Source organism: Megascapheus bottae, chromosome 5, assembly GCF_031878675.1.
Source record: "Megascapheus bottae isolate mThoBot1 chromosome 5, mThoBot2.hap1, whole genome shotgun sequence".
NCBI lineage: Eukaryota > Metazoa > Chordata > Mammalia > Rodentia > Geomyidae > Megascapheus > Megascapheus bottae.
The window spans coordinates 81,133,789-81,156,865 of record NC_143513.1 but is presented as its reverse complement, the minus strand read 5'-3'; the positions used below and the strand labels follow the sequence as shown (position 1 = coordinate 81,156,865).

At 50.3% G+C, this 23,077-nt stretch overlaps 1 protein-coding gene across 1 annotated transcript; it reads left to right on the top strand.

Moving 5' to 3' along the window:
* On the top strand, positions 1-19,871 carry Pdia4 (protein disulfide isomerase family A member 4). Its single transcript, XM_090333481.1, has 10 exons — positions 1-301; positions 6,689-6,863; positions 9,623-9,828; positions 11,675-11,813; positions 14,782-14,987; positions 15,099-15,257; positions 16,137-16,288; positions 17,010-17,166; positions 17,483-17,716; positions 19,099-19,871. Exons 1-10 carry the CDS (start codon positions 202-204, stop codon positions 19,512-19,514), a joined length of 1,944 nt encoding a protein of 647 aa, XP_090189607.1. The 5' UTR covers positions 1-201; the 3' UTR covers positions 19,515-19,871.
* Positions 19,872-23,077: the final 3,206 nt, after the last annotated feature.

The window sequence follows — 23,077 nt, the reverse complement described above, 5'->3', positions numbered from 1 at the left end:
GTGGGCTCGGCACGCACGAGGCGCCGCGATTCCGCCGGGTGCGGCGCGCGGATTGGCTGCCCGCGGCTTCCCGGCCCGCCCCCACCAATCGCCGACGAGGACGTCCCGGGGGGCGCTTCCTGCCCGGGGGAGTCGCGCGGCGCTCCGCCGGGGGGTTTGTGGGCGGCGGGCGCGGGGCAGCGGTGCTCGGTACCTGCCACCATGCGGCTCCGGAAGGCCTGCTTGCTGGTCCTGCTCCTGGCGCTGACGCCGCTGCTGGCCGCGGCGAACGCGGAGGAGGAGGAGGAGGAGGCGGACGGAGGTGAGCGGGCGTCCGGGCGGGAGAGGGGGCCACGCCGCTCCGGAGCCGGGAGCTCGCACGGGGGTCGCGGACGGACGGACGGACGGACGCGCGGGCTTCGCGCACGTCCCCCCTTCCACGCCGAGTGCCTCGGGGAGCTCACGAAGGGCTTTGGGGACCCCCGGGTAGGGGCCAGCCGAGAGGCCGGGGCCGCGGAGCGGGGACTCGGCCGGGCCCCCGGCACCCCGGCCCTGGCCCCGGGAGTGGCCGCAGCTTGGTGGACGCGGGCGCTGGTCCTCCTGCCGGTGTGGACTCCGCCGTCTGCGCCGGGATGGGGGTTCGAGGCTGGTGCGCCACACTCCCGTCTCCTAACCATCTGCCTTTTAAAAAAGAAATCATCCAGCTGCAAACATGCGAACTTGGGATAGGAGGCAGGGCTGGTTTAAAAAACAGCTATGTCTGAGAAACCATCGCGTAACCCTACGCGTCCTGGTCGCCCACTCTCCTGGCTACTGGCTTTTTGAATTTTTTCCCCCCCCTCTGTCAGTAAACCAACCTCCTTTCCTAGTATCAGGAAGCGGAGATGTGAACTTTATACTCCTCCTGATCGATGGAGTCACTTCGGTGTGGGTTACTGATTCCAGAGTCTGCTCAAATAGAAAAGGTTAAAAAAAAAAAACAAAAAAACCCACCACTCGTTTAAAAATAAAAACACCTGCTGTCAGAAACCGAGTTTCAGTGTTGCCTGAAAGTGTGGTGTGGCATCTTTATCCAAATCATCAGGTTGTTCATTTAAATAGAGTCCCAAAAAAGATACTGAAGCAGGATACAGGAGGTGGGGCCAACGAGTTTTTCATTTTTCATAAGGAGAAATAAACTTGGGGACTTACGGAACTTGTTAGGTGAACACTTTCAGAACATAGCTGAGGGGGGGAAAAAAGTCTTGATTTTGATCACTAGAAGCCGTCTGGACTCCTTATATCGTTCTAGCTAAAATAGAAAAGATTCTATTTCCACCCTGTTTGCTGCTTTTATTTAGAACTGGCTTATTCAAATCAAAGTGGAAATTCCCTTGTGTCTCAACAATGATTTTCAGAACTCACTCCCCCCCAACACACACACTCTCTCCCTCCCTCCTTCCCTCCCTCCCTCCCTCTCTCTATCTCCTAAGACTTTGGGCATGTTGGAAAGAAAGTCTGTGATGATACAGCACAGCAGATAAGCATCAGGATCTCCTATCCATGAAGTAGCTCTGAGATCCTCCAGGTAGCTGGTTTCCTGTTCTTTAGCTTCATCTGTAAACTATGGGGTGAAATAATGTATGCAAGTGTGGTAGGACTGGGGAAGTAGTTCAGTGATAGAGCACTTGTTCAACCCTGGATTTGAGTCCCAGCACTATAAGGGGCTGGGTATGGGTGGGGCAGGTGGAGGGGGGGGGTGTTTGGCCCAGTGCCTGGCCTACAGTATCATTTACTTCTATAAGCCAGCCTGTAATCAGATAACAACTTTCTCCTTTTCTGTTCCCTGTGTCCTGTTCAGTGTTGGCCTGAAGTTAGTTTCCCTAGCTGTTACAGGCCCCTCCCTCAGGGCTAGTTAGGGAGCAGATCTTTACAGTAGCTGTCTGTGCCTAGGTTGGCGGGCCTCACTGTTGTCTGGGGAGTTAGGTAGGGTGGATGGAGATTATAGCAATCTGGTTGGATCCCACTTGGCAGGAATGGCTTTGCCCTGTGGCCTCTACTGTGTGGAGATGAATGTGGGATGGTCTATTTGCCTCATGCTGGGGAAGATAGCATATTCCCTTCCAGAAAGTGCTGGGATATTTGGGAAGCATTTTGTCTTAGAATGCCCTGGGGTTGTGGTCCAAGTAGTGAGGTGCTTAGGTCCTGAGTACTGAAAAGAATAGAAAGGAGAGGAAAGGAAATAAGAGTCGGAGTAAAGTAGTTTCCTCTTTAAATTGTAGGTGTTCAGCTGGCCGTATACAGATAGGAACATAAGAGTCAGGGGTTAGCAGGCACAGGCCTTTGGTTCAGTCCCCAATACTGCTCCCCCCACCGAAGCCTCTTCTCAAATTGTAGAGGAAGCTGGGCATTGTTTGTGCCTATAATCCTAGCTACTTAGGCTGAGATCTAGGGATCCCAGTTCAAAGCTAGCTTAGACAGAGAAGTCTACAAGACTCTTTCTTAACCCACTGTTAGACAGCAAAAAGCCAGAAGTGGAGCTGTGACTCAGGTGGTAGAGCTCCAGCTTTGAGCAAAAAAAGCTAAGGGCGGTGAGCATAGCCTAGTGGTAGAGTGCTTGCCTACCATGCATAAAGCTCTGGGTTTGATTCCCCAGAACCACACAGAGAGAAAAAGCCGGAAGTAGCTCAAGTGGGAGAATGCTAGCCTTGAGCAAAAAGGCAGAAGGTGTCCAAGGACAGTGCTCAGGCCCTGGGTTCAAGCCCCAGCACTGGCAAAGAAAAAAAAACAAAACAAAACTGAGGTATCTCATGCCTGTAATCCTAGCTACTCAGGAGGCTGAGATCTGAGGATCACGGTTTAAAGCCAGTCTGGGCACTAAAGGACCTGAAACTTACCTCCAGTTAATCACTAGAAAACAGGAAGTGATGCTGTGGCTCCCGAGGTAGGGTGGTAGCCTTGAGCTGAACAGCTCTGGGATAGTACACAGGCCCAGAGTTCAAGTCCCATGACCTACAAGGAAAAAAAGAAAGAGGTCAGGGGTTTGGACTAGGGGTAGAGTGCTTGCCTAGCATGCACAAAGACCCCGGTTCCATCCTCAGCACCACATACATAAAAAAAAGCCAGAAGTGGTGCTGCGGTTCAAGTGGTAGAGCTCTAGCTTTGAGGGGGGGGGGGGGAAGGCCCAGGACTGGCAAAGAAAAAGAGGAAGGAACGAACAAGAAAGATGGGGCCATGCATTAAAACAATTGAGGGTTAATTTTGATTTCTTTCTTTTTTCTTTTTTTTTTGTACCAGTCCTGGGATTTGATCTCAGGGCCTGAGCACTGTCCTTGGACTTTCTCAAGGCTAGAGCTCTACCACTTGAGCCTCAGCACCACTTCTGACTTTTTCTGTGTATGTGGTACTGAGGAATCGAACCTAGGTCTTTGAGCACAGTAGGCAAGCACTCTACCACTAGGCCAAACTCCCGGCCCGGTCATCATTTGATAATGTAATGGAATTCACCTTTTTTAGGGTGTCAGGCAAACAGCCCCTTGGGGACAACTTGACCCATTTCATGTGGAGGTTTCCATCGGGGTCCCCTCACCCCCATTTTAGGCTGAGCACAGGCAAGAAACATCTTTGTGCTTTTTTTTTTTTTTCCTTAGGCTCAAGGCCTGAGCACTGTCCTTGGATTTTTCTCAAGGCTAGAGCTCTACCACTTGAGCCTCAGCACCACTTCTGGCTTTTTTTTTTTCTACGTATGAGGTATTGAGGAATCGAACCTGGGTCTTCTGGCATGCTAGGCAAACACACTCTAACACTAGGCCAAACTCCCAGTCTTCGTGCATTCTTTTGGTTTGTTTTTCAGTTTCCATAGCGACTGTCAAAAATTGCCAGTGCCAACTGTATTTCAGTGGGTGGGGTATTGGAAACAGTTTCAGTTAGCTGTGGTGCTAGCACTGAGCAAGGCTGGAGCTTTCTTTTGGCAGAACTCCCTGGATGGATCTGTTGTGGGGCTGTAGTTTAGCATCTTCACCTGTGTGGCTGTGGTGGCCTTGTGGCCCCGTTGAAGCCTTCCTGTCCTGTTCCCATCTACTTTGTGGACTCGGCTGAGTCCCCGAATCCTTTTCCTACATACAAACTTCCTTTTTCTCTCCAGTTTTCCTGAAGCTGAGGTTTTGGCCCTACCCCCATACTCCTGGGTTCCCCATGTCAGGTGTGTCAGCTCACTTCAACCAGCCAGGTGATCAGCCAAGCAGGGAGGAGCAGAGAAAGGAAGTTGTCATTCTACTTCCTCCCATCCCCAGCCATCTTCCCTGGTTCAGGGAACAGATGCGGACTTCCAAGTTTAAATAGAGAAAGAATGAGAGTAGGTGATGGAAGACGTGTCGTTAAATGGTTCCAGTCACAGTGTGGTCTGCTCTTCGTTTGGAGTATCCAGAGAGGGTGTTACCACCCCTTGACAGGAGGGGAGCAGACTGGTCAGGATAGAGGAGCCATTACCTGGTGGAAGGTCTGTCCCAAGGAAGCTATGCTGTTCCTTTATCTTTCTTTTTTTTTTTTTTTTGGTCAGTTCTGGGGTTTGAACTTGGGGCCTGGGCACTGTCCCTGAGCTCTTTTGCTCAAGGCTGGTGCTCTACTTCTTTGAACCACTGTTCTACTTCTAGTTTTTCGATGGTTAATTGGAAATAAGAGTGTCACTGACTTTCCTGCTGGGCTAACTTTGAACTGATCACCCAGGCATCCCTTCTTTTTGAGAGGTACTAAACTGGTGCTCTGCACTAGCTTTTTCTGGTTAATTGGAAAAAAAAGTGTTTCTTGGGTTTGCCTGTCTAGGCTGGCTTCAAACTTTGATCCTCAGATCTGGAGTTTAGTTAATGGACTTCAAGAGGTATATTGTGTCTTCACAGGATTATTTCAGAGATGCATGTCAATAGAGAAGGCACCATTTTTTTTAGTGTCATCCAGAGTTTTCTTGCCTTTCCCCCTCTGTGACTTGAAGGTGGGGAATGCTGGGCCATTCTCCTAGTTCAGGACACTGCCCCCTTTTTTTCAGGGAGCTGTCCGAGAATCCCAAGCAGTGTGGGTCAGAAGACGCTGTCACATGCTCTCAGCCGTGAGCCCCGCTGCCTGGCACACCCTCAGAGCCAGGATCTTCCTCCCAGCCTTCGCACCTGCCCATGGCGCCTGAGCTGGGAGAGGAGTGGCCAGGGAGTCACCGGCCCTGGAATCTGAGGCATTTTAGAGCTGGTTGTCTGTCCCACCTTCAGCAGAGGAGCCCAGTTCTGGGGAGAGGAGCTGTGGGGCAGGAAAAGGTTGTTGAGTGGAGGTGGAAATGAGCTTTTTGCAATTAGTGGGCAGATGGGTGGGTTTGAGTGATAATGATCAAATTTGCCCCCAGAACTGAACGTGCAGGGGTGCAGGGTGGGGGTGGGACGGGGCAGGGAGTCCCCTGTTTGCTGCTCTAGAGCCATCACAGGCATATGGATGGTAACAGATCCCAGGGGTCCCAGGATCTGGCAAGCAGGTTTTCAGGCCCTGATTGCCTACAGCCCTGAACAGTGGCTAGTGGTGTTGATTGAGCTCCAGAAAAGGAGGATTGACCTCTGAGTTAATGAAGGGCTCATGCTTGCTGCATTCAGCTGTTTATATTGTTGGGACTGTCTGGAGAAATGGATTTAATGAGAATCAGGGTCCCCCAATCACTTGTGTCGTGTGTGTGTGTGTGTGTGTGTGTGTGTGTGTGTGTGTGTGTACATATATATTCTCCAGAATGAAAGAAAGAGCCCGGTTTCCTGCTCTTGGTCGTTTGTTCCTGGAGTTTTTATGGTATAAAGACCCTGCCTATGCAAAGCAGAGTGGCTTAGAGGACTGTGAATACAAAGAATCTCCATTCTGGTCATGTCCCAAGTCTTTGTGGATCATTTGACTTCTAAATTCTAGAGTGATATTTTTCAGACATTTCTTAACCATAAGCTCCCTTATACTCATGATATGTTTAGAGGCTTTGGGGATCTAGGAGAAGTTTGATTCTTTTTTCTCTTTGAGTGGTTACTGGAGTATGAACTTCAGTATTTTTTTTTTTTTTTTTTTGCCAGTCCTGGGCTTGAGCTCAGGGCCTGAGCACCGTCCTTGGACTTTCTCAAGGCTAGAGCTTTACCATTTGAGCCCCAGCACCACTTCCGGCCTTTTTTTTTCCCCCTATGTATATGGTACCGAATCGAACCCGGGTCTTCATGCATGCTAGGCAAGCACTCTACCACTAGGCCAAACTCCCGGCCCCTGAACTTCAGTATTCTTATCACTGATCCATGCCTCCAGTCATTTTTTTTGTGCTGGTTGTTTTAAAATAAGGTTTTGCTCCTAGCCTCATACAAGCCTAGACGGGTGACCTACCTCTTCCAGGTGGCCTGTTGTAGCTAGGGTGATAGGAAGGTGCCTCCATGCCCAGCTTCCTGGATCAAGATGAAGCTTCATGGACTTTTCTCCCCAGACGCCCTTAAATCCTAAATCTTAGTTCTCCCAGTCTCAGCCTGCCTAGTAGCTCATGTAACAGGTATGAGGCACTGACACTGCTTCTAGTAAAGTTCAAGATGACTCCAAACTGAACCTTGATTCTCAAATCTTACACACACACACACACACACACCAACTAGGATGTGTAGATGTGAACCACTAGACTCACAGCAGAGTTTTAGAGGAAAGTTTTCAGTTTTCTAACCTATCTTGTTATTTTTCCATTCAGATTCATCTGATAGAGAAAATGCCCTAGAGGATGAAGAAGAGGAGGAAGATGAGGAGGAAGAGGAAGATGACTTGGAAGTTACGGAAGAAAATGGTGTCTTAGTCCTAAATGATGCAAACTTTGATAACTTTGTGGCTGACAAAGACACGGTCCTGTTGGAGTTCTACGCACCATGGTAGGCACAGCAGTCTCGTTCCTCATTTTCACATCTGACAAGTGCTGTGCCCCCAGCTGGGCCCTCAGGAGCTCCCAAAGCCTGGCTAGGGAGCTTACAGGAGCACTGAAGGCTGAGTGGGCAACGGCAACCTTGAAGCCACCTTCTGAAAGAAAGGTTTTTTGAGTGGGGTGCAGGCTGGCGGCCTTCGGCCATCAAACCATAGGGAAAACTAGCCTACTATGGTTCGTGATGGCTCATATTCCAGAGACAAAATTGAGTATAGTCACATTACTTGTGTTCAGTGCCTGAGGTTTAATGAAGCAAAGTATGCTTTTTTGTGTGTGAATATGGTGATATTGGGGCTTGCATTCAGAGCCTTGAGCTCTTGCTCAGCTTATTGACACTGCTAGTGCTTTTAAGCCATACCTACCAACCAACATTTGCTGATGAATTGGAGATGAGAGCCCTCAAAACATTCCTGCCTAAAGCCGGGTGTGGTGGCTCATCTTAGCTACTCAGGAGGCTGAGATCTGAGGACCACAGTTTAAAGCCAGCCTGTTGGGGTTTTTAGCACTCTTTGCCTCCTGACCAGCAGGAAGGGCAAAGAGAACACGCCCCGACTAAGACGAGACCAAGAAAGGATAGGGCCGAGAAAGGATAGGGCCGGCTGGCCGCCTTCACCCAGCCCTCCCTCTCCAGGGAAGACATAGACACGCCAGGGAGAATGTCAAGCAGACGTGTTTAATGGGAAAAAACCAGGGGCTAAAGTAAGATGCAGGAATCTATTAGCATAAAAGTAGGTAGGACAGGGCCGGGAGTTTGGCCTAGTGGTTAAAGTGCTTGCCTAGCATGCATGAAGACCCGGGTTCGATTCCTCAGTACCACATACATAGAAAAAAGCCAGAAGTGGTGCTGAGGCTCAAGTGGTAGAGCTCTAGCCTTGAGAAAGTCCAAGGACAGTGTTCAGGCCCTGAGCTCAAGCCCAGGACTGGCAAAAAAAAAAAAAAAAAAGTAGGTAGGACGGGGAGGTAGGTGCAGTCAGAGAGGGCAGCGGGCCAATCCATGGGTTCAAGGTAGCCTTATTTTACATCACAAACCACAGCCAAACCTCCCAACCAGGAGACAGGCAGGTTGGAGCTCCAAAACCAGGAAGTGAGCACTGGGCCACGAGGTAGGCCTTTTATCCTTAATGTGATGTGCCCCACACCAGCCCAGCCACTAAAGTCCATGAGAGACTTAGCTCCAATTAGCCACCAGAAAATCAGAAGTGGTGCTGCGGCTCAAGGGGTAGGGCGGTAGCCTTGATCTGAACAGCTCAGGGACACCTCCCAGGCCCAAAGTTTTACGCCTCATGACTGACAAAAAAAAAAAAAATTCTGGCTAGGCTGGCTATAAACCTCAGTCCTCCAGGTCTCACTCAGCCTCTTGAGTAACTGAGATAATAGGGAGAACCACTGACACCCCGATGGTATAAGTGTTTAATATAAAACATCTAGAACAGCGGTGCTGTGGCTCAAGGGGTAGGGCGGTAGCCTTGAGCTGAAGAGCTCAGGGACAGCGCCCAGGCTAAATTCAAGTCCCATGACCCACAAAAAAAAAAAAAAGTAAAGAAGTAAGCAACAGTTTATGACATGTTAACATTAGAATACGGATGTTTTTGTAGCCAGGTGGCCTCAGAAAACAGCACTGTATACTTAGACTGAGAGTATAAACACATTATTTATGTATTTATTTATTTATTTTGCCAGTCCTGGGCTTGAGCTCAGGGCTTGAGCACTGTCCTTGGACTTTCTCAAGGCTAGAGCTCTACCACTTGAGCTTCAGCACCACTTCCAGCTTTTTTCTATGTATGTGGTACCGAGGAATCGAACCTGGGTCTTTGTGCATGCTAGGCAAGCACTGTACCACTAGGCCAAACTCCCGGCCCCATAAACACATTTTTATAAAGAATTTTGACCCCCCAAGTCCCCTGAAAGAGATACCAAGCCAGCCACCCAGCCACACTTTTTTTTTTTTTTTTTTGCTAGTCCTGGGCCTGAGTACTGTCCTTGAACTTTCTCATGGCTAGAGCCTACCACTTGAATCACAGTACCACTTCTGGCTTTTTCTACATATATGGTACGGAGAAATGAAACTCAGGTCTTCATGCCTGCTAGGCAAGCACTCTACCACTAGGCCAGACTCCTGGCCCCTAAGCCACACTTTTTTGAGAGATTTAGGCAGTTGTCCCTGGATGTCCTGGAGGGATTGGTTCCAGCCTCCTCCATCCTCTGGCACAACGGGAACATCGGATTCCTGAACAGTGACATGGATGCTTTAACGCTTACATGTATGTGCACCCATCCTCCAGTAGTCCATATCATCTCCAGGTTGTGATACCTAGTGTAGGGTAAATGCTTATCAACACTGTTATCCTTCTGGGGAGGGAGTGATGCCACGTCTCTGTTCCACGCAGGCCTTAGGTGCTACTGTGAGCAGCTGTTCTACCACCAAGCTCTATTGTAAAAAAAAATATTCTGATCCATAGTTGGCTGAATCTGTGGATATGTAAAGCCAAATGGAAATGGAAAAAAATCATTAAAGTTGGAAGTATTTGTTCAAGGCAGAGCTGAAAGTCAAATCTAGACCGACTTCAAAGCCCTCTGGCCTGAGTTATGTGGCATTTCTCCTTGGCTGCATAGCTTTTCTTCAGTGCCCGTTTTGTGTGTGCTTTGTTGGAGATCAGTCTCCCTGGGGTGAGTTAATCCATTTCCCCCTTCCTAAACCTCATTCTTCAGGTGTGGACATTGTAAGCAGTTTGCTCCAGAATATGAAAAAATCGCCAGTACCTTGAAGGAGCACGACCCTCCCATCGCCGTTGCAAAGATTGACGCCACCTCGGCATCCATGCTGGCCAGCAGGTTTGATGTGAGTGGCTATCCCACCATCAAGATTCTGAAGAAGGGGCAGGCCGTGGACTACGAGGGCTCCAGGACCCAGGCAGGTGAGCTGGTGCTAGGGAGATAAGGTGCTAGGGATGCTGGCACCCTGCACCTACCCCTCAGGCAAGTGAGGAGCTCTGGCCTAAGGTAATGGAAAGAAAGGAAGAAGAGGCCATGCTGGAAAGCTTGGGGAAACTGAGGTTGAAACCAGTTCCTCCTTAGCAGGAGGGGTGCCGTGGGCATTCAAGATCCAGAGCACAGGCCTGGGAGTGTGGGTCATATGATACCAGAGCGCACACCTCCCAAGGCCTTGAGGTCAACATCTGGTACTCCCCCAGAAAAATAATAAAAAAGATCAGGAGCAGAAACTTACCAAGAAATGTCACCTGACAGCAGGGTCCTGGGTGCCAGTCCCGGGCACCGGTTGTTGGTCTGGAGTGTGCTCTGGAGGCTCCCACAGATGGGCCCTGAGGTCCCAGCCCAGAGTTTCCTGTCGGTTTTCAGTTAGAACAAATAATCAGCATTTCTTAGAAGCAATTGCCTATGCTGTGGTGCAAAGCCACCCGCCGAGACCTAGCAGTGACAGTGCTCCCTTGCCTGCCTCACGTGAAGCACTGGACGTTTCCTTAAGTGTGTGAATAAGGGAAATTGTTCCTTTGTTGTAGCGCAGGGAAAATGCTGCCACACTCCATTCCCAGCATCGTATAGAAGGAGCATCAGATAGGATTTCGATCTTAAAAAGCTGGGTGCAGGGCCTGGAGTTTAGCCTAGTGGTAAAGTGCTTGCCTAGCATGCACGAGGACCCAGGTTCAATTCCTTGGTACCACATATATAGAAAAAAGCCAGAAGTGGTGCCAAGGCTCAAGTGGTAGAACTCTAGCCTTCAGAAAATCCAAGGACAGTGCTCAGGCCCTGAGTTCATGGCCCAGGACTGGCAAAAAAAAAAAAAAAGGTGGGTGCAAAGCCAGGTACGGTGGCTCACGCCTGTAATCCTAGCTACTCAAGAGGCTGAGATCTGAGGATCAAGTTCAAAGCGAGCCCTGGCACAAAAGGACCTGAGACTCTTATCTCCAATTAACCTCTAGAAAAAACAGGAAGTAGGGCTTGGATTTAGGATAGGGTGGTATTCTTGAGCTGAAAAGCTCAGGGACAGTGCTCAGGCTGAGTTCACGCCCCATGACCCACAGTAAAACAAACAAAGCCCACAGGTGTCCAGAGGAATTACAATTACGTGAGTTAGGTAAAGAGTGCATTTCTTTTTAGATGATGTCACCCCTTCCCTCACTCTCCAGTTTTTGTCTCCCTTCCCCACCCATAAGCTTTGTTCATTTTCAACCTCTAGTGTACAGTGAGGACCATCGCTGCATTTGTGCACTCTGTAAATTGTGTGTGTGTGCCAACCTTGAGCTAGAACTCAGGGCCTGGATGCTTTCTGTAGCTTTTTCACTCAAGGCTAGCACTCTGTCCTTGAGCCACAGATCTACTTCCAGTTTGGTGATTGTTAACTGGAGATAAGACTCTCAGTAGACTTTCCTGCCTGCTTGTCTTCGAACCATGATTCTCAGATCTGAGGTGTGAGCTACCAGTGCCCATGTGGGTACTTTGCTTTGAGACTGTTTGCTTTGAAAGAGTAAGTGGGAGACTTGGTCCTTGCTGCAGTTGCAAAGAATGAGGTCATTTACCACGTAGGACATCTGCCATCTTACAGAAGGCATGGTGGGGGTGGTGGGAATGCACGAGGCTATTGAAAGGGGACCCTCTGACTTAACAGCGTCCTCAAAACTGGACACAGGTGGCCCTGGCCAGAGGTACAGTTGGAGGCCAGGGAGTCAGGTTTCCTGCCACCTTCTCCCCAGCTCAGGTTGGCATTGACTCAGTCTCCTTTGGTATCTTGTGGTTTCTTTTCAGAGATTGTTGCCAAAGTCAAAGAAGTTTCCCAGCCCGACTGGACACCTCCACCAGAAGTCACACTCGTGTTGACCAAAGATAACTTCGATGAAGTTGTGAATGACGCGGACATCATTCTGGTAGAATTTTATGCCCCATGGTAAGATGGGGGGTAGTCTCATGATTTTTTTTTTTTTTTTTTTTTTTTTTTTTTTGGGTGCCAGTCCTGCGCTTGAGCTCAGGGCCTGAGCACTGTCCTTGGACTTTTCTCAAGGCTAGAAGCTCTTCCACTTGAGCCTCAGCACCATTTCCAGCTTTTTTCTGTATATGTGGTACCGAGGAATTGAACCTGAGTCTTCATGCATGCTAGGCAAGCACTCTACCACTAGGCCAAACTCACGGCCCCTAAGATAATGATTTTTATTTTTTAAGTTTTTTTGGTCATGGGGCTTTCAGGGCCTGGCCGCTGTCTCTGGCTCTTTTGTGCACAAGTAGTGCTCTAGCACTTTCAGTCACAGTGCTACTTCCGGTTTGTGTGGTTATTTGGAGATGAATCTTACTGACTTTCCTGTCTGGGTCAGCTTTGAACGTCAGTCTTCAGATCTCTGTCTTCTGAGTAGCTAGGATCATGCGGCTTATAATGATTTTTTTTTTTTGCCAGTCCTGGGCTTGAGCTCAGGGCCTGAGCACTGTCCTTGGACTTTCTCAAGGCTAGAGCTCTACCACTTGAGCCTCAGCACCACTTCTGGCTTTTTTCTATGTATGTGGTACTGAGGAATCGAACCCGGGTCTTCATGCATGCTAGGCAAGCGCTCTACCACTAGGCCAAATTCCCAGCCCTGATTTTTTTTTTTTTTTTAAGTTTTAGTTTTAGGTTTGTTTGTTTGTTTGTTTGTTTTTGCTAGTCCTGGGGCTTAAAGTCAGGGCTTGGGCACTGTTGCTGAGCTGCTTTTGCTCAAGGTGCCACAGCGCCATTTCCGGCTTTCTCTGCTTCTGTGGTACTGAGGAATCGAACCCAAGGCTTCATGCATGCTGGGCAAACACTGTGCCACTAAGCCATAGTCCCAGCTCCTGCCAGGCATTAGTGGGCACTGGCAAATGTGGTCCTCGCAGGTTAGCCTGGGTTGAGGCCCCAGGTCATCTGAAGAAGCCGCCTGTGGGGGATGGTGGAGGGTGGGAGGGTGCACTGTGGAAGGAAGCAGGCAGTGTTAGCACAAAGGAAAGAAATACCACAAAGCGGGAGTGGGAGAGGGAGTTGGTGCTGATCTGTGGGACAGCTGGTGGAATGGACCCAGCAAAGTGGAGGAAAGTGGGACCCCTCAGCCTCTGCAGAAGGTGGCCCTGGACACCATTTATCTTGGAGAATTGCCTGTCAGCCAGGGTCTCTGACTCTTGAGCAGGCCTGGTGTCCATCAGCAGGGCCACATAGACTGGACTAGGAGTGCCGGTGGGTTGTGAGCCTGCGTGCAGCCCTGTGGCTGTCGTGTGACCTCACATGAGCCCCCAGGGAGCTGGGGAGAAGGGCGCTCCTGGGGGCTCAGCAGGTGGAGGCCGTGCCACACAGTCTGCATGGCAGGAGCTGGGCACTCTGGCTCCAAGAAGTTCATAGACAACCTGGCACTTCAGACTGTCTGGATTGTGCAGTGAAAACCTCTGCCCTGTCATTGTGGGGTGTCCAGATGGAACGAGGAAACGGATGGGGAAAATGCAGTGCAATGGGGGACACCCCTGTAACTCTGCTTTCTTGCTGGGAGATGGCAGCCTTTGCACTGCTGCTGAGTGGTCCTGGCTTGGTGAGGCCCAGCGGTGGGAGGGGAGCAGTAGGATGTCATGCTTGCGATGCTGTGTGGGTCCCAGCTTCTGACCACGGGGAGCTGCGTTCAGCTGCACTTCATACACACAAACCCCTCAGCACGGGTTTTTCCGGAGCATGATACCTCAGAGTACAATATTTTTATTTTTGTTGGTCATGGGGCTTGAACTCTGGGCTGGGCACTGTCCCTGAGCTCTTCAGCTCAAGGCCTCCGTTACCCCTGGAGCCATAGCTCCACTTCCCATTTTCTAGTGGCTAGTCAGAGATAAAGAGTCTCACAGTCTTCAGTGCCTTGAACCAGGATCCTCAAATCTCAGTCTTCTGAGTAGCAAGGATTATAGGTGTCAGCCATTGCACCCAGCCAGAGTACCATATTCTTTCACTTGTGAATAGTTACCATGGCTCAGGATGCATTCTTTCATTCATGTGGGTGTCCTAAGAAACTGGACAAGACATTTTACTGAGGTCTACAACCTGTGGTGTGTGAGGTCTTGGCCAGGTGTGAGTCATGGGATCTTGTGGTATAGACATGCTATTTTCAGAGAGGGAGGAAGAGGGAGACAGAATATAGTTTGGTATATGCTTGGTGTGCTGGGATTAAGCCTATGGCACCTGCGTGCGTGTGTGTGTGTGTGTGTGTACATGCTAGGCATATATTATATATTGTACCACTGAGCTCCTTCTCTCATCCTAGACAGGCCACAAGGAAAGTGTAATAGTCTAGCCCAGTACTGGTGGCCCATGCCTATAATGCTAGCTACTCGGAGGCTAAGATCTGAGGATGGCAGTTCAAAGCCAGCTCCATCAGAGAAGCTGGAAGTGGAGCTGTGGCTCAAGTGGTAGAGTACAAGCCCTGAGCAGAAAAGACGGGGAACAATGCCCAGGGCCTAGTTCAAGCCCCAGAACTGGCACTGGGGAAAATAAAGTATAATAGTCTTAATTCCAAGTTCCTCCCGCTCATGTCCACGTTCTCCGCCCTGTTGTTTTGTGTGGTAAGAGGTCCACACGCCCACCCTCCGCCTCTGCTCATGTTGTCACCTTGCTCCAGCCTCCTGAGCACTGGTCTGATGGCCCTGTCCTCGTCTCTCACCTCCCCTGCCCCATTTCCCCACCTGACCCAGTTGTGCTGTTTGTGTGTGCATGCGAACGTCCCTTTGCCTGGGAGTGCTCCGGCCGGCTTTGTGCCTTCGCCTAGGAGAGATTTCCCACGTTTGGTGGGTGTGACCGGGTTTCTTGAAGACTCGGGGTGGGTTCAGTCTGGGAGGTGACTGCACACTGAGACCCAGTCCTCACCGTCTTCATGCCCTCTTGGCAGGTGTGGACACTGTAAGAAACTGGCGCCCGAGTATGAGAAGGCCGCCAAGGAGCTGAGCAAGCGCTCTCCCCCCATCCCCCTGGCCAAAGTGGACGCCACTGCAGAGACAGACCTGGCCAAGAGGTTCGACGTCTCTGGCTACCCCACCTTGAAGATTTTCCGCAAGGGAAAGCCTTTTGACTACAATGGGCCCCGAGAGAAGTATGGTAGGGCTGCCTCCCGCCTCACCCCACATGGGTAGGGAGCTTTGCCTCTGATCAGCCACGCCTCTCGATGGCGGCGGGCCCAGACCTCCGCAACCTGTGCTCTGTTCCTAGGAATCGTTGACTACATGATCGAGCAGTCCGGGCCTCCCTCCAAGGAGATTCCGACCCTGAAACAGGTGCAGGAGTTTCTTAAGGATGGGGACGACGTCATCATCGTCGGGGTCTTTCTGGGGGACACTGACCCAGCTTACCTGCAGTATCAGGAAGCAGGTATGCAGTGGCCCTCTGGGCTGAACAAAATCCCTGGGTCCTGTCACACCCAAGGCTGCTGGGAAGTGTGTCATGTAAAACTCCAAGGCTGGAGTTGAGCTCTGGGGTGCTTGCCTAACATGTGCAAGGCCATAGATTAGGCTCTTTTTTTTTTTTTGCCAGTCGTGGACTTGAGCTCAGGGCCTGAGCACTGTCCTTGGACTTTCTCAAAGTTAGAGCTCTACCACTTGAGCCTCAGCACCACTTCCGGCTTTTTCTATATATGTGGTACCAAGGAATCGAACCTGGGTCTTCGTGCATGCTAGGCAAGCACTTTAACAACTAGGCCAAACTCCCAGCCTAGATTAGACTCAACACCACCAAAAACAACAAAATGCCTAGATCAGGCACCTGTAGCTCTCATCCACAATCCCAGCTATTTAAAAGGCTAAGATCTCAGGGTTGGAGTTCAAAGCCAGTATTTATAAACTGCATATGTTTGAACTCTGAGTATTGCCCACACAAAATTTTCAGAGACAGCAGGGCACGGGGCTCACGCCTATAATCCCAGCTCCTCAGGAGGCTAAGGTCTGAGGATCACGGTTCAAAGCCAGCCCAGGCACTAAAACCTCCCTGAGACTCTTATATCCAATTAACCACTAGAAAATGGGAAGTGGGGCTGTGGCTCAAGGGGTAGGGCGGTAGCCTTGAGCTGAATTCAGAGCTCAGGAACAGCGAGCACGAGTTTAAGCCACATGACCCCCCCCAAAAAACAAAAAAAATTCAGGGGCAACCATAATGTCATCCAGATACACTGCTTTGGTCAGTGCTGAGCAATCAACTAAACCTCCGTCATAAGGAATTTAATATGCTGCATCTTACTGTTTTTTAACTTGTCAGCTAATAACCTGAGAGAAGATTATAAGTTTCACCACACTTTCAGCACTGAAATAGCCAAGTTCTTCAAAGTCTCCCCGGGGAAGTTGGTCGTAATGCAGCCTGAGAAATTCCAGTCCAAGTATGAGCCCAAGAGCCACGTGATGGATGTACAAGTAAGCTAGGGCGCTCTCGGGCAGGAGCTACCCCGAGCTGTGCCAACCTGAGGAACGGGCGGGAAGGCCTGGGCTTAGAGACGTGGCATGGGTGGGATGGATGGCTTGTGGGTAAAGTGCAGGTAGGTTGGGGCTGGGGAGACTCACAGCCAGCGTTCACTGGCCCGGAGGCCCCAGCAGAATTCTGCTTGCCTTGTGCTCCTACCATTGGCTGGTCTCAGCACTGCCGCCCTTCTGCTGCTGAGCCTGCCTCGCCCCGTTGTCCCCAGCTTCGTCCAACTAAAGGACATGGGACATTTAGCGCCAAGAGGGCACATGGGGCCCTGGCCCAGGTCCAAGCGCTTCGATGGCTTCTTTCCAGTCTCAGGATTGGAAAGTACCTGGACATGGGCTCCCGAGGCTGGCATTCTGGGTGCTGGTGCTGGCATCAGTTAGAAGAAGCAAAGCTGAGCAGGAAGCACAGATTCCCACCCAGCCTGGGCTGCGCCATAGCAGCGGGTCAGCCTTGCCTGAGAAGTGTGCTGAGTTGATGGCAGGGAGACAGTCACAGGAAGCTTGATTGGGGCATCTGACCGAGTAAGCCTGGTCCCCTCCAACGTCTCCCCCAGGCCAAACCTCTCAGAGAAAACCTCTGCAATCATGGGGTGATAGTGAAGGTTACAGGGTAGCTGAAGCCCTTGTTTTGTGGGACTCCCTCCCACCTGTGCCATTTTGGAACCAGGGGTCCACAGAGGCTGCAGCCATCCAGGAGCATGTGGTGAAGCACGCCTTGCCCTTGGTGGGTCACCGCAAGACCTCCAACGACGCTAAGCGCTTTGCCAAGCGCCCCCTGGTGGTCGTCTACTACAGCGTGGACTTCAGCTTCGATTACCGCGCTGGTGAGGAGCCCCCGCTGGGGTGGGGAGGGCGCCCACACATCTGCAAGTCCTGTCCTGCGTTAGTGGCCCGGGGGTGGCTTTTCATTCCCATTCGGTACTGTGTAATCAGTTCCTTCCAGTTTCTGAGGGAAGGGGGCTTAGTGCGGAGGGCTGAGCCTCCGTCTCCAGGCGGGGCTGGGACATCTGGGCACAGCTGTCTTGAGGCGTGTTGGTCTTGTTGGTCTTGCACCTCTCCAGCACAGTGACAGCGCCTTACATCTTACTTGGGGCAGTTGCTCCGCTCAGCACCCGGCTCACAGCCCGTGGTCTGTTTCAGCTACTCAGTTTTGGCGGAACAAAGTCCTAGAGGTGGCCAAGGACTTTCCCGAGTACACCTTCGCCATTGCTGACGAAGAGGACTACGCCACGGAGGTGAAGGACCTGGGGCTGAGCGAGAGTGGCGAGGACATCAACGCAGCCATCTTTGACGAGAGTGGGAAGAAGTTTGCCATGGAGCCTGAGGAGTTTGATTCTGACATCCTCCAGGACTTTGTCACAGCTTTCAAAAAAGGTGAGCGAAGCCGAGGCCGCCCCTGGGGAGAGGACAGACGTGGGTCCTGGCAAGTCGTTGGGATGTCCCATGCTCCTCCACGCAGACTTTGGGCCTGGGCGGGCCAGCCATGGCCCAGGACTCTTTTTTTTGTTTGTTTGTTAGTCCTAGGGTTTGAACTCAGGGACTAGGCACTATCCTTCAGCACATTTTGCTGAGTATGTGGTACTAAGGAATCAAACCCAGGGCTTTGTGTATGCTAGGCAAGCACTCTACCACTAGGCCAAACTCCCAGCCTAGCCAGGACTCTTTTATAGACATGAGCCACCACTGCCCAGATGCCTTTTTTTTTTTTTCCCCCAGTCCTGGGCTTGAGCTCAGGGCCTGAGCACTGTCCTTGGACTTTCTCAAGGCTAGAGCTCTACCACTTGAGCCTCAGCACCACTTCCGGCTTTTCTGTATATGTGGTACTGAGGAATCGAACCCGGGTATTCATGCATGCTAGGCAAGCACTTTAACCACTAGGTCAAACTCCTGGCCCCCCACCTTTTCTTTTTAAACCTAAAAAAATTTGTCTTTTAGCCAGGAGTTTGGCCTCGTGGTAGCATGCATGAAGCCATGGATTCCTTTCCTCAGTACCACACACACAGAAAAGCCAGAAGTGGCGCTGTGCGAGCCTTGAGCAAAAAGTGTTCAAAGACAGTGCCCAGGCCCTGAGTTCAAGCCCAGGCCAAAAAATAAAAAATAAAAGAATGGGGCTGGGAGTTTGGCCTAGTGGTAGAGTGCTTGCTTAGCATGCACGAAGACCCAGGTTCGATTCCTTGGTACCACATACTTAGAAAAAGCCAGAAGTGGTGCTGAAGCTCAAGTGGTAGAGCTCTAGCCTTGAGAAGAATCCAAGGACAGTGCTCAGGCCCTGAGCTTACCCCAGGACTGGCAAAAAAAATAAAATAAAAGAGTGGTCTTTTAGAGTTGGAAGTAATGCTTACAGTTGTGAGGAAAGCCGTATCTGAGTTCTGAACAGACACTGCTTACTGAACTTGGCTGAGCTCATTGCAGTTCCCAGCACTGGTCGCCGAGTTCCTGCTGGCCTCGGCAGGACTTCTCCTGCGTGGGCTCCCACACCCGCACTCAGTGGCATCTCTATACCAGGTGGTGATGGCTACAGCCCAGCTGCCCGTTCCCAGGAGTGGGGTGGACTTCCACCCTCTGTGGCCCTTGCAGGGACCAGAAGAGAGGAGCAGATCTGGTTACCCAAAGCAGTGCCTGTTGTTGCGGTAGAGACATACCTACCCCTGGCAGTGGCCAGGCGCCATTCTACCCCTGTGTACCAGGCAGAAGTAAACCCAGCAGCTTCCAGGACTTGTCAGCACTGATACTTCACCCTCTGCTCTCCTTGGCAGGAAAACTGAAGCCAGTGGTCAAATCACAGCCGGTGCCCAAGAACAACAAGGGTGCGGTCAAGGTGGTGGTGGGAAAGACCTTCGACACCATTGTGCTGGACCCCAAGAAGGACGTCCTCATCGAATTCTATGCGCCGTGGTGCGGGCACTGCAAGCAGCTGGAGCCTGTCTACACCAGCTTGGCCAAGAAGTACAAGGGCCAGAAGAGCCTGGTCATTGCCAAGATGGATGCCACTGCCAACGACATCCCCAGCGAGCACTACAAGGTGGAGGGTTTCCCCACCATCTACTTTGCCCCCAGCGGGGACAAAAAGAACCCGATTAAGTTTGAGGGGGGAGACAGAGATCTGGAGCATTTGAGCAAGTTTGTAGATGAACACACCACAAAATGGAGCAGAGCCAAGGAAGACCTCTGAGGCCAAAGGTCTGTGGAGTGTGGGCGGCACTGCGGCCCCCACAGCCGCCTGTGGCTGAGGTCCTCCACCAGTGGCAGTGCCTCAGCTTTGTTGTTTCCTGAGGGGTTTTTTTTGTCTGTTTTCGGTTATTTTATACTTGGTATGTTACATGCTCTGAATACTGAATAGCCATGAATGAATGACTCAGTAGTTTAGACCAGATTTTTTTATGGAGGATACATCTATTTTTATCATTTTGGGACTGATTTTTTTTTTAATCTACTTTCTTTAATATTTCTTCAAAGTTGGTATGTTGAATCTCTTGGTTTGAGCAGTTTTTTTTAATTTAAAGTTTAAAAAAATGTCTTTGCCAAATTATAGTGAGTTTGTCTTTTATTTTCTTACTGTTTGAGGAATTGTTAAGAAAATATAACTGCTAGGGGCCAGGAGTTTGGCCTAGAGGTAGAGTGCTTGCCTAGCATATGTAGAAAAAGCTGGAAATGGTGCTGTGACTCAAGTGGTAGAGCTCTCGCCTTGAAGAAGCCCCAGGACTTAGGAAAAAAAGAAGAAAATATGACTGCAGAGTTGGTGGCTCCCGCCTGTAATCCTAGCTACTCAGAAGACTGAGATGTGAGGATTGTGGCCCAAAGCCTAGGCACTAAAGTCCATAAGACTTTTATCTCCAATTAACCACCAGAAAACCCTAAGTGGCACTGGCTTAAGTTATAGAGTGCTAACAAGAGCTTAGAGACAGTGCCAAGGCCCTGTGTTTAAGCCCCACAAAAAGGAAATGTGACTGCTGGTGTGTTTTAGTATTGAGTCAGAGCTGTGTCCCGCAGCTACCTCTGAAGATCTTTCAGCCTGTGCCACCCATTCAGAACAGCTTCATTGCCAGTCCTGAGTAGGCATCTTGTCTGCCTGCAGGTGCCTGTGGTCCTGTTCTACGGGCATGCAAGCCTTAAGATATCAAGTCAACCGAGGCTCATAGGATGGAATAGAAAAATGTGCAATGGAAAAACAGTGCAAGATGCTGGTGGCTCAAGCCCTATTCCCAGGAAGCTGAGACCTGAGGATGCAGGTTTGAAGCCAGCCCAGGCAGACAAACCTGGAAGATAGTTATCTCTAATTATACACTAAAAAGTTGGAAGTGAAGCTATTATTCAAATGATAGAGCCATCAGCCTTGAGGAGAAAAACAAGCGTGAAAGGCCATATGTTCAAGCCCCAGTACCGCACACATAAACACACACACAACATGAACCTCAGTAACTTAGAATATAACCTGTTTTTTCCTAGGAGTGGGGCTGAGTGTAAGTGATGGAAAGGCCGGGCCTGGGCGCGGCATGCAGACCCAAGTCTATGATATCCCTCACTTGACTCCTGAAGTCCCCCAGGGTCAAAAGAGTCGCCCTCCCCCTGGGTGAGAGGCGTTGGTTGAAGTGGAAAGAAGACAGAGATGGCCGGAACACTTCTGCCAGCGGGGCTGGGAGAACAAGTGGTAGGACCAGCCCTAGTTCAAGGGCATTCTGGGCCATAAGGTCTCAAGGGTGTAGGGGGTGGGATTCCTTATTCATGAGTTTCTTCTTACCATTATAAAACAGTTCTGTAGGGCCAGGAGTTTGGCTTAGTGGTTAAAGTGCTTGCGTAGCATGCATGAAGACCCAGGTTCGATTCCTTGGTACCACATACATACAAAAAAGCCAGAAGTGGTGCTGAGGCTCAAGTGTAGAGCTCTAGCCTTGAGAAAGTCCAAGGACAGCACAGCGCTCAGGCCCTGAGCTCAAGCCCAGGAGTGGCAAAACAAAAAAAACAGTTCTGTAGCCTTGGGATGGGGCAGGAAGGAAGGGGGAAGGCGCCATGAGGGGTGGGCTTCAGGAAAGTGGGCTTTAAAACTGCTATAAATTTGAATCTCCAGACTATAGGTGAGCCAGGTGAGTCCAGCATGACCAGAAGCCTGCTCCCATGATTCTCTTCTTTGGCCTAAGGCCTCTCCTCAAAAGCCCCTCCAGAAACTGCCATGAAACTCAGGAGAATAAGGACAAGTGGGAGATTATCTTCCAGGGAGGCATAATATTTTTCTTGAATATATTAAGTAGTTAGAAAAAATAGTATTGCTGGGGATGGGAGAATGACCTAGGGGTAGAGTGCTTGCCTAGCCTACACAAAGCCCTGCATTCCTCAGTACTACATATAGAAAAGCCAGAAATGGTGCTGTGGCTCAAGTGTGGAGCACTAACCTTGAGGAAATTCAAGGTCAGTGCCTAGGCCCTGAGTTCAAGCCAAGAAATTAAAAAAGGCCAATCACCGTGGCTCACGCCTATAATCCTCATGCTTAGGAGGCTAAGATCTGAGGATCCCAATTCAAAGCCAGCCCAGCCACGAAAGTCCCTGAGACCCATCTCTAATTAATCATCTGAAAACCTGAAAGTGCAGCATCCAGGCGCAGAGTTCAAGCCCCACAACCAACAACCACAGAAAACTAGGATTGCTTCTATTTTTCAAGTTCAAATACTGCCATAGAAAATAGAAAGGTGGCTCACGCCTGTAATCATAGCTATTCAGAAGGCAGAGATCTGAGGATCAAGGTTCAAAGCCAGCCCGGGCACTACAAAGCCATGAGCCGCTTATCTCCAATTAACCTCTAGTAAATGTGAAGTGGTGCTGTGGCCCCAGGGTAGGGTAGTATCCTTGAGCTGAAGAGGTCAGGGACAGCACCCAGGCCTATAGTTCAAGCCCCATGACCCCCCCCCCAAAAAAAATTGGGGCAGAAATGAATATCATAGATTTACCTTCAGACAAACTCCTTACTAAACAAAAGAATCAAATCCACGAGGGTCTGTTCTGCAGCGGTAGCTCTAATGCTAAGCCTTTTTGGCTGAAGGCCATGTTATGATCTCAGGTTTTAGGCTCCTTGCCTAGGCTTTAACGTAGGCCCATGCCCAGAGTGAGGGCTGTGGGCCAGGAAGGACTCTAGGAGCTTCCAGCACCAGCCTATCCTGGAGTCAATCACAGTTCACAATTTCAGAGGGTAAATAAAATAGCAGGTGTACCCACCCCTACCTTCTGAAGATCAGATTGGGTGGAGCAAAGGTGGGCCTTGAACTCAAGCACTGTCCTTTAGCTTTTTTACTCAAAGCTGGTACTCTACCATTGAACCACAGCTCTCCATCTGGCTTTTGGGTGGTTAACTAGAGATTCAGAGTCTTACAGACTCCTGCACCAGCAGGCTTCAAACCTTGATCAACAGAGCTCAGCCTCCCAGTAACTAGGATTATAGGCATGAGTCACAAAGCCTGGCTACAGAAATTGTGGGATTCCTACTATACTGAGTCAAGAAGGGATTTGAATTTTATCCTAATGCTAGGTGTGATAACACACACCCTGTGATTCTAGTCGAGGCAGGGACATTTGGGGTTCAAGACTAACCTGGGCTACATAGTGAGACTCGGTCTTAAAAGCAAAGGACAAAGCATTCCATAGAGTGTAATGCAGAGCCAGGTGCCTGTGGCTCACATCTGTAATCCTAGCTACTCCAGAGACACATCTGATGATGGTGATTTGAAGCCAGCCTGGGCAGAAAAGTCC